This window comes from Syzygium oleosum, unplaced genomic scaffold (assembly GCF_021117445.2).
Source record: "Syzygium oleosum isolate NSW1041296 unplaced genomic scaffold, Sole_v2.1 Sole_v2.03, whole genome shotgun sequence".
Taxonomy (NCBI): Eukaryota; Viridiplantae; Streptophyta; class Magnoliopsida; order Myrtales; family Myrtaceae; genus Syzygium; species Syzygium oleosum.
The window spans coordinates 17076707-17090349 of NW_026607487.1; the positions used below are offsets into that span (position 1 = coordinate 17076707).

The 13643-nt window shown below is 41.0% G+C and overlaps 1 protein-coding gene across 1 annotated transcript; it reads left to right on the top strand.

The window, feature by feature from the left end:
* Positions 1 to 2389: 2389 nt before the first annotated feature.
* Positions 2390 to 9238, top strand: LOC115671928 (uncharacterized). Its single transcript, XM_030593625.2, has 13 exons — positions 2390 to 2549; positions 2687 to 2748; positions 3290 to 3367; positions 3451 to 3532; positions 3903 to 3973; positions 4739 to 4840; positions 5042 to 5131; positions 5713 to 5787; positions 6069 to 6101; positions 6706 to 6783; positions 7021 to 7086; positions 7561 to 7673; positions 8851 to 9238. Exons 1-13 carry the CDS (start codon positions 2495 to 2497, stop codon positions 8870 to 8872), a joined length of 927 nt encoding a protein of 308 aa, XP_030449485.1. The 5' UTR covers positions 2390 to 2494; the 3' UTR covers positions 8873 to 9238.
* Positions 9239 to 13643: the final 4405 nt, after the last annotated feature.

Genomic DNA, 13643 nt, shown 5'->3' on the forward strand with positions numbered 1-13643 from the left:
AGCCACCTCGCCCAGGCGGCGAGGGTCCAGCCCTCACCCTCGCCGGCAAGGGTCCAGCCCTCACCCTCGCCGGCAAGGGCCGTGACGCCCTCGTCGGTAGGGGTGAGCGGTTCCCGGTCCGGTCCGGTTCCAAGGTGGAACCGGGAACCGGACCGAGAGAACCGGTTCCCAATTTTGGGAACCACGGACCGGACCGATTGGTTCTAGGACCGGGAACCGGTTACTTAGAGTTTAGGGTTTTTTTTTTGGTCAAACACTTAAGGTTTAGTTCACATTTTACTAATTTTTGTCAATGAAGTTCACTTAGGGTTTAATTCGCATTTTACTATTTTTTATCAATGAATTTATGATAATGAAGTTCACTTAGAGTTTAGTTCACATTTTATTATTTTTTTAAAGAAAAAAATAACAAAAATATATATTAAATAGTCGGTCGGTCCGGTTCCCCTTGGGCGGAAGGCAGACCGCCCGAAACCGGTTCCGCTTTTAGGAACCGGGAACCGGACCGATAGTCCCGAGAACCGGACCAAACTCGTCGGTCCGGTCCGGTCCCGGTTTGGGCGGTCCAAGTTGCTCACCCCTACTCGTCGGCCCTGGGCTTTGGCCGGTCGCCGGCGACCGGCCACAGCCCAGGGAAGAACAACACAAAGAAGAAAAGAAAAAAAAGAAAAAGAAGAAAAAGAACTCATTCTCAAAATTGTGCCGAGAAACAAGAAGCAACTTTTTTTTACTTCTTGTTTCTCTTCCAAAACTGTTTTTGGGTACAAATTTTTGCAAAAATGTGCCCGGGAACAAAAAGTTTACCAAACGCATTTCTGTTCCCAAACTATTTCTGGGAACAAAAGAACAAAAATTTTCACTGTTTGGCACGTTTCCAAACGGGTCCTAATTCTATTTTTTTGTTCCCAGAATTAGTTTCAGAACAGAAATCCGTTTGGTAAATTTTTTATTCCCGGGCACAAATTTGCAAAAATTTATTCCCAAAATCAGTTTTGGAGCAAAATCAAGAAGCAAAAAAAAAGTTACTTCTTGATTCTGGGAATAAGAATCAGAAATGGAAAAGAAATTTTTTTTCTTTTTCTTCTTCTTCTTCTTCTTCTTGGTCTTTGGTTGGTTGCCGGCTGCCGATCACCGGCAACCTCCCACAGGCCAAGGTCGGCGAGGGCATCGTGGCCTTCGCTGGATCTGATGTGGGCGACCCTCGCCGCCGCCCTCGCCCAGGCCTCAAGACGCCCTCACCTGTAGCCGACAAGGGTCGCGACGCTCTCGTCGGCCCTGGCCTGTGGCCGGTCATCAGCGCTGGCGACCTGGCCATGGCTAAGGAAGGGGAAGGGAAAGGGGAAGAAAAAAAAGAAAAATTCAAAATATTATTAATAAAAAAATTTTATGCAATTACCAAAAGCATTTATGTTATTTTTTTATTTCAAGAATAGAAATTTTGGGCAGTTACCAAACACCTTCAAATGTTTAGAAATTATTCCCGGGCATGGAATAAAAGAGAATCATTTCTGAGTAGAATCAGTTTTCAGGAATAAAATGGTTGCCAAACGCACCCTAAGTAACAAAATATTTTTCGACCAAAAAAAAGTAACAAAATATTGGATACACTAGCAGAAGTGTATGCGTTTTTCATGCATGCAAAAGTTGACATTTGGGAACTTATGCAAAATCGCCTAGTTACGGAATATTTGAGGCATTCATCAATGGAAAGAAATTATTTACACGGTATTGAGAACTGGTGCGTATATTTGAAAAGAGAAAAATTACAATATTGTTCATAAGATGAGAAATATTCAAAATTTTAAGATCAAAATACTCGAGAGATAAAACAGAACTATAATTAACACATTTATCAGTTAATAGGATATTTATAAAATAGCCGGTTGAGTATATTTTAAGGAAGAAGAAGAGGAAAAAGGGATCGCGAGACTTGAAAAATAGACCCGATCGTGGTTCCGGGTGGCCACGAGCCTGCCCAAGCCCGACTCGAGCTGTAAAGGCCCAAAGCATTTCCGTGTGAACTTGGATAAGGGTATTCAATGAAAAGCCTAACTCGAAAAATTATATGCTTCATAAAAATAATGATGGCAGGATTTGGTCGAAAACTTTAAGGCCGGTCTCGCGGATGATCACCTATACCAAAATGTAGAGATACCTTATATAACTGTATATATAAGGTATACAACATTTTTCTGTAGAATTAATAATATAAATTTATCCCTTTTTTTTTTTTGGGGTCGCTTTATCGCTTTCAAAGACGGCGTCGTCTCGTCCGTGGCAGGGGAAGCTGCAAGCACGACGTCGTCTTCGTCCGGGCCGGAACCTGCAGCTTCGGGAGTTGAATTTTTCATGCTTCTGCACAACGCCATAAAAATTCCACGACACCCCCCGAAAGCGTTCTTCCGCTCGCCTTCTTTCCCTTGCTCCGCAACGACCAGCCGAAGTCGGTTTCGCTCTCTCGTCGAATCCGCAGCACCACCGGAGGAGAGCGGCCATGGCTATGCAAACTGGGATAGGGCTCTCGAAGATCCTGGTCCTCGTCGGAGCTGGTTGGTTCAGCTCTCTCTCTCTCTCTCTCTCTCTCTCTCTCTCTCTATCGGCGCTCGCTAATCGCTTACTTGTAGATTAGTAGTGCGATCCTGTCCTCGCGATCTGAGAGCGCTGCGTGGTTCGTTCTCTTCTGCAGGCTACACTGGCACGGTACTGTTCCAGAACGGGAAATTGTCCGACTTGCTGGGCGAGCTCCAGGTACGGATGCCGAAAAAACCGGCTACTTTTGCTTTCTCGCGGTCAAAGTTCGGCTCGTATTGTTTAGCTTTGAGTGTTTAGTATAGAAAGGGAAGCGGTCGATTCTTGTTTTGTGTCGATTTCGTTGAGTGCGATTCGGCCCCCGTTGATCACGGCCTTTGTGTTGATTTTTACGCGGGGGGGGTTCGAGATGGGGTTACGGGAGCTGGAGAGAGGGAGGAATTGGTCAAGAGCGTGCCTGAGATTTGAGGTTCTTGGAATAGGTTTTAAGTTTGAGCTGGGTCTCTGCTGGATTGGTCTTGGAAATGTTGGGCTCGGCAATCAATGTCTTCTTTCGTTCTATGACTTCATCTATGTTCGGTAAATATGTTGATCTAGCACATAGAGGGTAAGGAGTGGAAGACCATAGCCATTTTTTATGCAATTACCTGTACACTGGTATTTAAGATGAGTACTTTGCCAGTATGAGTGATAATTGTTGTCATTCTTGCGATCCACTCTGTTGGGATTTAGTGGCATTTTCTTCCTGTGCCCTAAGCAGGGTTTGGTGAAGGGATTAGAAAAATCTGGTAGCCAACCAGATGGAGATACAGACTATGCTGATGCTGTTGCCGCACAGGTAATAGACATAAATACAAACATCCTGCTTATGAATGGCTTTCGTGGTGGGGTTAACAATTGGGTATTTGACCTTCTGCTCAGGTGCGTCGATTGGCAATGGAGGTCCGACAGCTAGCCTCTGCACGTCAAATAACTGTCCTGAATGGAAATTCTAGCCAAATGGGTACTCTCCCTCTCCCTCTCTCTCTCTCTCTCTCTCACACACACACACACACACACACACACACACACACACACACACACACACACACACTCACACACACACTCCTTTGCAACATATGTGTTCCCCTTTCACCACACAGCCCTAAAGATTTTGAAGCCCATAGCCAGGCATTGCCTTCCAAGTCAAACTAGTCGGAGAATGCGCTATATTTATCTTTATCATGCATCCAAAATTTTGATGTGGTATATATATGATGTATCTATCTAACATTCAAGTTCTTAAAGGTTCTTTATCTTTCCATATCACGTGCATTCACCTTATGCTACTAATGAAGCATCTCTGATATACTTTTCCTTTCACTGTTCCCCAGGCAACCTAACTTCTATGGTTGTTCCAGCAGCTACACTGGGGGCACTGGGTTATGGCTACATGTGGTGGAAGGTATTTAGGAATATCAAAACTGCTTCAGGTTTCCATGCTTCTTTTGCACATCTCCGAGGGCTCGTTTCCTAAAATTGAATACTAAGTGTTTGGTAATTTAAGTACAGAATATTAGATGTTGAAGTTTTTAATCACTGAAAACGAAAATAAAAAGTTGTTTGATAACAGATGAAAATTGAATAATAGATTCTACTAGTTACTTACCATGTCTTTAACCCAATAATTGGTAAGATTTCAATTTCATGAATAATTTGTTACAGAACCAGTTAAGTAAGCCCTTTCTTACTTACTGTATTAAGTTATTTATTATTTAAACAACCAATTAAGTTATGTGCAGTTACAGGTTATCAGCCGCATCTAATGACATTAAGTGCCGTAAAATTTAATTTTCGGTGCTTACTCTGTTTATCAAAAAAACCGTAGGTATACTCCAAGTTAAGCTTAAATTCATTTGCGGTCCTTGCACCGACCCCCCATGCCCAACCCAGGGATAGAATATAAGAATGGCTGACTTGCTTATTGTAACTTTGATCTTTAATCACTCTGCATGAAGGTAGTTATCCCTGCATTATAAACTGTTCATTGATCGCATTCCATATATTCTGATTTCATCAATCACTTTTATAACGTTCATTACTCAATCTTATTTGTTGATTTGAGAGATTTACATTTTTTCTCTTTAAACTCACTTTTCTAATGCCCATTGTCATCTAACTTACAAGCAATGTTCTACATGGAGTAATCTTCTTTTTCTTTCAATTGCAGGGTCTTTCGTTCTCAGATCTCATGTATGTAACTAAGCGCAGTATGGCCAATGCTGTGGCAAACTTGACCCAACATCTAGAGCATGTGTCAGAGGCTCTCAACGTAAGTTCGCATTTTAGTTTATGTGGATTTTAGGAAATAGTTTATGCAGTACGTTGCTTTGAATGACTTCAAAATTTAAATTATTAGTTGGCATTAAGAGCTTTTTAATTGTTATTTCCTCTTTGATTTTCTACCATCTGATTTCTTCATCTTCTTCTGATGCTTATTAATGGGCTAATTTTCACCATTCTTTTGTGACAGGCGGCAAAGAGACATCTAACCCAGCGAATTGAGAACTTGGATGGCAAAATGGATGACCAGAGGGAGCTATCGAAAGAAATAAAGAATGAGGTATCTTCTCTCTTCGTTGATTTATATGCACAGTTGAACTGTTGGAGTTGTAGATATCCAGAAAACATGAGATCATCTTTACTTGGTACCATTTTGTTCTGGAAAAGTAATTCATTAAGGTTTTGGTTGGTTGTACTTGACAACTTTTAAGCGCCATATAAGTCTTGTTATTTTTTTTTAGACATTGTTAAGTCTCTAAAGTTCTTATTGTGCTATGGTCAGGTACATATCATGGCATGGATTACAGCTTTATAGTTCTGTTCAAATTTTGAATTTTAATTATAAGCTCCATTTGTTTCGTGGAAAATGAATGATTTGGAAAATATTTTCCTAAAAATGATCGCCTGTACCGCTTGAAATATTTAGTCAATGAAAATATTTTCAATATCGACAATAATTTATGTCTGAATATTTTTTGTGGATGATGAAAATACTTTGCAATTCATTCATTTCTGTAAGTGATATAAGCGATTATTTCTGGGAAAATATTTTCCAAATCATTAATTTTCCATGAAACAAACAGAGCATCTTATTCTATTCTAGCAGTTTCTTAATCAGCTATTTTTTGTTCTCTGACTCAGGTTTCTTCTGTTAAAGCCAATCTTGATGGTCTGGGTGGTGACCTGGATTTTTTGCAGAGAATGGTTTCCAATTTGGTGAGTTTTAGTTTACTGAGATTCTCATTGACTTTCCAGAGTGATGAAATCATGAAACAGTTTGAGGATCTTGAAATGCGATATTTCTTAGATCCAATTTAAACATTTTCAAAGTGAAATTACATTGGTTGCTGCTAATATACTTTTTGCCCCTTATCAATAACTGTTTTTCGAAGGGAGAATCAAATGCTTCTGATTGATCCCTAAGCAACTTGCATCTGTATGTACATGGTAATCTCAATCTGGCAAGTTCCTCATTGCTGTTATTTTTGTGCTTGTAGGATGTACGAATGGGATCACTGGAGTACAAGCAGGTCAAAATAACCTTTCTTATTATGAAATTCTGTGATCACATGCACACGCGCACATGGAATCATGTAGCATTTTGTTTTTTATTCGTGTGTGTGTAGCGTATCCATTATCAGTATGCGTCATTATAACTGTTGAACTTGGGAGATTCTGTTTTGGGATTCTCTCGGACTAGGTTGGACACTATCCAACACAATAAAAAAAGAGTAATTGTAATGTGTATTTTATCTATCTTTTGTATTGAAATTGATGTCATATTTTGTCATGTTCTTGTTGGTTTGGTGTTGCTTAATGAGGAAAGGCTATGTGTGTCAATGTTTTTGGGTATAGCTCCTGCACTACCAATCTCTCTGGACAAAATTTGGTATGAATCATACATATTTTTATTTGCTATGCAATAAATTACAGGCTTAAATACTTTTAAGCTGAACTAGTTATCTCGACGCTCGATTAGGCTTAAATACTTTTAAGCTTAACTAATTATCTTGACGTTCGATTAGTATTAGTGTTGTGATTCTTCTGGTGTGAAATTTCTGAATTTATTCTGCTATCCTCAGTCCTGCCTCTTTACCCGCATGGAAGTTCAAGTATGTATTTGTGTGGCGACAGGATTGGGCGAATGAGGGTGTGAGGTATCTCTGTGGTGTGGCCAGTGGACAGAAGGTGGAAATGCCAAAAATGCTGCAGGTTGTCATCTCCTCCTCCTCCTACCTTCTCTCTGCAATTGTTTAATTAATCATTTTGACCAACGGTTCTGATATTTCATATATCAGCATATAGAATCTTGACTTGCTTTCCCCACCTATTTTCCCTTTTGACTTCCCAGTGAAGAAAAGAGTTCTTCATTTGTTGGAACCTTTTTATAGAAAGGAATTTTAAAGAGTTTGTCTATCGACTGACAGTTTTTTAAAATATTTCTTACAGGAGCAAATTAAGATTTCAGGATCGTCTCGAGGATTACTCTCATATGCGGATACTCCAAGTCTTAAGGTTCCTGCTTTCCCTTGAACTTTGACTTTTTGACTTCTACCAAGTGAAGAAAAGGGTTCTTCGGGTCTATTAAGTTTTCTGATATTGTGCCCTGCTGTCTTTGATGCACAATTTGTCAGATTGTAATTTTTTTTATTTGGTGTTGAAAGTGTTAATGGATGAAGTGGTGAGTGCAAATGGCAGACATTGCACGGACCTTCATTCTTTCAAGGCTAACAAACGTCATTCTTGGTCTGTAGTAGGAAAGAAAAGGTCTATCTGCAAATAGTGTTGGGTTTATGGGAAGAATCTTTTTTTGAATTAAACATGGTCTGTTAAGAGTCTTAAGACTTTTTTTGATAGTTTGGAATTTTTGCCTCCCAAGAAGTCTCTTTTCCTGTGGCAGATAATATGCTATGTCGTTTATGCCTCTGCAAAAGTGGTTGAATTAGGTATTATGGCGTTTGATATCAATAATCTGCTCCTTGCTCTCAGGGTCTGAAGGACATTGCTGATGCATTGACCTTAAGTATTGATATATCAGCTTCAGATGCTGTTGTGCAAGATGGAGTCGACAGATTAAATGGAAAACCAAAGCCATTGCCAAGGTATGATATAGAACTCTTTTTGATGTTTTACTGCTCCATCACACATATAATGCTTCCCTTTTGTGGGCACATGCCTAGAATACTTGTTTTGCTTGATCTTTTTACTCTTTCCTCCCTTTACACGTGTGGATTCATTTCAACTTTAGCCTATATTTCGTATGCAAATCACTTGCAGCATCTATTACTCTCACAGACGCAGATTGCATGTTATTACTGTGGTATTGCAGTGCAGAGGTGCATAAAAAGCATAGACCATTTTCAATGTATTCTTGTGTTTGGGTATAATCCCAGTCCCCAGTTGTGTCGTGTTTTGTGGTCTTTGCATATTTAACTTTATCAGGTTTACATTGAAAGTTGGTGAAGAGTACTAAGTAAGATGGTTAGATGATTTGACTTAGGCTTGCTTATGCAGCTCCATTCAGCAAATACTCTCAAGTTGCCCTTTTTTTGGACTAATCTATCTACCTTGTATCATATGCGTAAAGTTCACTTTGAGATTTATTGGCATCGAGAACGTTCTGAATTGCTTTGTATCACTCATATTTGATGGTGTGGGCATGGATGAATGTCATGCAATGAAGTGTCAGATCTTTTTCTTTCTTCTGTCTTTTTAACCACTTCTTCTTTTTTTTCTGGGGATTATGAGTAGTTGCATCATAAAGCTGCCATAGTTGGGAAAAAGAAGGTTCTGGAATTTATAGAAGTTACATGTCCACTGTCCTTTCTGAAGAGATCATGACTGGGAAATAGTTAATTTCTAAACTTGTAGTATTACCATGGTCATTTGCAGAAACACTAAGGAAAGATTGTTGTTTACACTAAGGTGCTATCTGGCCATGTTTGAAAAGGTCAAGGATGACTTTGTCATGCTATTTATTATGTAATGCTATTTATTATGCTGCAGCAGACTTGATTTGTTTTTATGCGCAGTCCAAACTTGGTTGAATAGTTGCATTAAAACTATGCTGACTACTTGTTTATCTTGTCAGTGATTTGTTTATTGCCAGAAGATACTGGTTGAGTTTGTCTTTTTTGTGCTCGTTTTACCACTACATGGTACTGGTTCTGTTTGTCTGGCTCACTTGCCATGTGCCTTTTAGAACTGATGATGCTGCGATATGGATGTAATATATTTATTTGTCTTAGCTAATAGACAAATTTGTCTATTTATGTGCAGGGCTAGCTCAACCAGGTGTTGATCGCAGAGTAATGTTAAGTGGACCTCGCACTGTGGTTCTTAACCATGGATGTACATGTGCTTGTTATGCCACCTTTTGATTCCTCAAGGTTGGACTTTGGCAGCATTAGTCCTCATTGCAGATTTAATGGTGGATTGGTATATAAATGGAATTCTCTTCCGAAGTATTGAGAGAATGAGAGTTATTATGGCGTTGTGGATTGGTGCCGTCAAAGTAATAATTCAGTGAATCTCATACCGAATGTTCTTTGCCGCTCTTTTTTATTATTTTTTCAGTTATGGTGTGAAAACCTCTGATGCAGTAGGTTTCTGCCCCTTTGTGTTGGGATTCTGGGAGATGATAATGAAATAATTCTAGCATATTCAATCTCTCTCTCTCTCTCTCTCTCTCTCTCTCTCTCTCTCTCTCCATTCACATTATATTTCTGTTTAGTAGACACATGCACAACATATGGGAAGACATTATAAAAGGTCCTGCAATAGTAGATTCGTCCTCTCTTCATATTAAATTTGATTTTGGATTTGCGCACAGGATGCAGCCAGCTGGAAATTCTTTGTAACTTACATTGTAGATCAAGTGGCGTTCCAAGTAAGGGAAATAACCTGTTGAAATGTAAATATTCAAGATGGGTATGTCTGATTCTGGTACATAGTGTTTCATTTTGGTCGTAGGTTTGCATCAACTGCGTCTACTTCAATCGACTGTCTTGTCGGTTTGAGTTCATTGATGGTGACTTCGCAACTGAAAATGGCGAAGAAGAAGAAGAGAAGAGAGCGGCGTTAGAGAGAATACGGTGTGTCACTAGGTTTGACACACTTCTTCTATTTAAAATACATTAGATGGGCCAAGCCCTAAACACCAATAAACAACCATAAAATAATAAATAAAATAAAAAGAAAGAAAGGAGGGGGAAAGCCCACGTGACTTAACACTCCCCCTCAAGCTGGAGCATAGACGTTCATCATGCCCAGCTTGTTACAAATGAACTCTGTCCTCTTTTCAGTACTCGATTTTGTAAGGATGTCAGCAAGTTGATCACTGGTCCGAACATATCCAAATTCGATGACATTCCTGAGCAAAGCATCTCTAACAAAGTGACAATCAACTTCAATGTGTTTAGTCCTCTCATGAAAAACTGGATTATCTCTAATATGTAGGGCTGACTGATTATCACACCATAATTTAGAAGGATAATCAACGGAATAACCTATCTCCGTCAAAAGCTGCTGCAGCCACATAATCTCAGCAGTCGTACTTGCCATTGAGCGATACTCTGCTTCGCAACTAGACCGAGAAACCACATCTTGCTTCTTATTCTTCCACAAGACAAGATTACCACCCATAAATATAGTAAAACCAGATGTAGATCGCCTATCAGCGGGAGATCCAGCCCAATCTGCATCACAAAATGCTTCGATGCGGGAATGTCCATGATTTTGATAGATAACACCCTTCCCAGGGATCCTTTTTAGATACTTTACAATCCGCAGAGCGACCTCCCAATGAGGAACACGAGGGTCGGCCATAAACCGACTAACAACACTAACCTGGAAAGGCAACATCAGGTCTAGTCATAGTGAGATAATTGAGTTTTCCCACTAATCTACGATACCTCTCAGGCTCTGGAATCGGGGCACCTTCTTGTGGCATGAGCTTATCACCAGGAATCATAGGGGACTCGCAATATTTTGCCCTAGACAACCCTGTATCTTGCAATAAATCTAACACATATTTTCTCTGAGACAGAAAAACACCATTCTTACATTTAGAAACTTCAATACCAAGGAAGTATCCTAGAGGACCGAGATCTTTGGTTTGAAACTGACTGTTTAGAAACTCCTTGAGCCTAGAAATGCCTGCTAAGTCACTGCCAGTGATCACAATGTCATCCACATAGACAACCATATAAATACAACCTGCAGGAGAAGTATGATAGAAAACAGAACTATCCTTAATACTCTGCTTCATGTCAAAATCCCGTACAACAGCTGTAGTAAACCTGCCAAACCATGCACGAGGTGACTGCTTGAGACCATATAAGGAGCGACAAAGCCGACAAACCTTATGAGACTCCCCCTGAGCAACAAACCCAGGAGGTTGCTCCATATACACCTCCTCGTCAAGATGTCCATTCAAGAAAGCATTCTTGACATCAAGTTGATGGAGGATCCAATCATGGGAGGCTGCCAGAGAAATAAATAACCGAACGGAGGCCATTTTAGCCACCGGGGAAAAAGTCTCAAAATAATCAACACCATACTGTTGAGCATATCCCTTAGCAACAAGACGAGCCTTCAAGCGAGCAAGCGAGCCATCCGGATTAACCTTGACAGTATAAACCCATTTACAACCAATAGCTTGCTTACCCGTGGGAAGAGGAACAAGCTCCCAGGTCTCATTCTGAACCAAGGCCTGTATCTCATCCACCATTGCAGCACGCCAACCAGAATGAGCCAAGGCATCAGAAACTGATCGTGGAACAGAGATGGAATCCAAAGTGGCAATCAACGCCTGTGTCTGAACTGATAAACCCTTATAAGAGTCGGTATAAACAGGTCTATCACGGCAAGCACGAATACCTTTACGGAGAGCGATAGGCTCATCATCTGAGGGGAGATCCGGTATCAATGCAGAGGTATCCAGCGGAGGTGGCGTTGGCGAAGATGCATTCGGAGGAGGATCCAATGAGTCATCAGAAGGCACATTGGATGGGGTAGAAGAAATCACAGGAGTCGGCCGCCGATGATACATACGACCATACCACACGTCAGTGGATTGAGCTGTGGGGGTGGATGATGTCTCATAAGTAGGACTCGATCGAGACCGATGGACAAGAACATCCTCCAAGAAAGTAGATGGAGAATCATCCTTGGTGCCATAAGATTGAGACTAATGGAAGGTAACATCTGCAGAGACAACGTAGCGACCTAGATCAGGAGAAAAACAACGGTAACCTTTCTGATGCCGAGCATAGCCCAGAAAAATACAACGAAGAGACTTAGGGTCGAGTTTAGAGACCTGAGGTCGCGTATCACGAACGAAACACACACACCCGAACATCTTTGGAAAGAGAGGAAACAGAGATTTAGTAGGGAACAACACACGGAAAGGAATTTCTCCATTGAGAATAGCAGAAGGAAGACGATTGATAAGATAACAAGCGGTCAAAACTGCATCGGCCCAGAATGACTTAGGGACATTGTGCTGGAACAAGAGAGCACGAGCAACCTCTAACAGATGCCTATTCTTGCGTTCTGCTACACCGTTTTGTTGAGGTGTATCAGGGCAAGAAGTTTGATGGACAACACCATTACGGGAAAGAAACGACATGAATTGATGTGATAAATATTCCCGACCATTATCACTGCGCAAACACTTAACAGAAGTGGAGAATTGAGTTCGAACTTCAGCATAAAATTCACAAAAAATTTGGAACACCTCAGAACGATTTTTCATTAAATAGACCCATGTCATCCGTGAATGGTCATCAACAAAAGTTACATAATATTTGAAGCCAAGCTTTGACAGGACAGGACAAGGACCCCATACGTCTGAATGGACTAACTCAAACGGAGCTGAGACTCTTTTATTGACTCTAGGAAAATAAGACACACGATGGTGCTTAGCAAACTGACATGACTCACATTCAAAGGAAACGTTCTTAAACTGAGGATATAACTTCTGGAGGGTGGTAGGAGCTGGATGGCCAAGACGACAGTGAATCTCATATGGACTAGGGGATGTGGTGGAGCAGGCTACTGACGGTGGTGTGGCTTCAATAACATAGACTCCTCCTTCGACCCTTCCTCTACCAATGGCCTTCCTCGTCAAAAGATCCTGAAAAACACAACCATCAGGGAAAAATGAGACTGAACAATTCAATTGTTTTGTGATCTGACTAACCGATAGTAGATTAAAAGGTGACTTTGGAACATAAAGCACAGAAGATAATGTTAAATTTGATGTAAGACTAGAAGTCCCACTCCCTTTTACAATTGCTGAAGAACCATCCGCCACAGTAATAGCACTAACATGTGATGAAGAGGAATAGGTTGTGAGATTACCTACTGTTCCTGTCAGGTGATCTGAAGCACCTGAATCAACAACCCATTTGCCACGAGACATGGAAACACGTGCTGTATGATTACCTGTCTGTGCATATGTAGCAGTAGAAGCCTGCCCATCCACCTGAAACTGAGTATACCGTGCAAACTCCTCATCAGTCATCTCAATCATTCTCCTCCCGGAAGCAGGAGAGGACTCCTGGATCTCAGAAGATGCAAGTGCCGAGACATTAGCCACCTTGTTACTACTCGGATAACCGTGCAACTTATAACAGTTGCTCATTAGATGACCGGGCATACCACAATGATGACAAACACGTTGGTCCTTACTACCACCGCGGCCTCCACGGCCACCACGGCCACCACGACCTCCACGACCACCACGTGATCCACCACTCCTAGAAAAAGAGAACAGTGCGGATTTGTCACTAGATTCTGGTTGCACAGACGGAGTATGAGCCCCAATGGTAACACTACTTAGCCGATTATAGACCTCAGAAATAGATATGGGAACCCTCTCGGAGAGGATCTGATTTTTTATTGGCTCAAGTCCGGGATGAAGACCCGACAAGAAACACATAACACCAAGCTGCTCCCTCTGTGCAATCATCTCATCAGGACTAGTTGGAATCGGCCACAACAAATCAAGTTCATCAAACAGGGCATGAAACTTGATTGAGTATAAAACTCTTGAATAGGCCGCTCCT

Excerpts from the sequence above, each read along its gene's own strand:
- LOC115671928 (XM_030593625.2), top strand. The coding sequence starts at position 2,495 with ATGGCTATGCAAACTGGGATAGGGCTCTCGAAGATCCTGGTCCTCGTC. Across the intron at positions 7,087-7,560 it reads CGGATACTCCAAGTCTTAAG|GGTCTGAAGGACATTGCTGA; the intron begins GTTCCTGCTTTC and ends CCTTGCTCTCAG. Across the intron at positions 7,674-8,850 it reads AAACCAAAGCCATTGCCAAG|GGCTAGCTCAACCAGGTGTT; the intron begins GTATGATATAGA and ends ATTTATGTGCAG.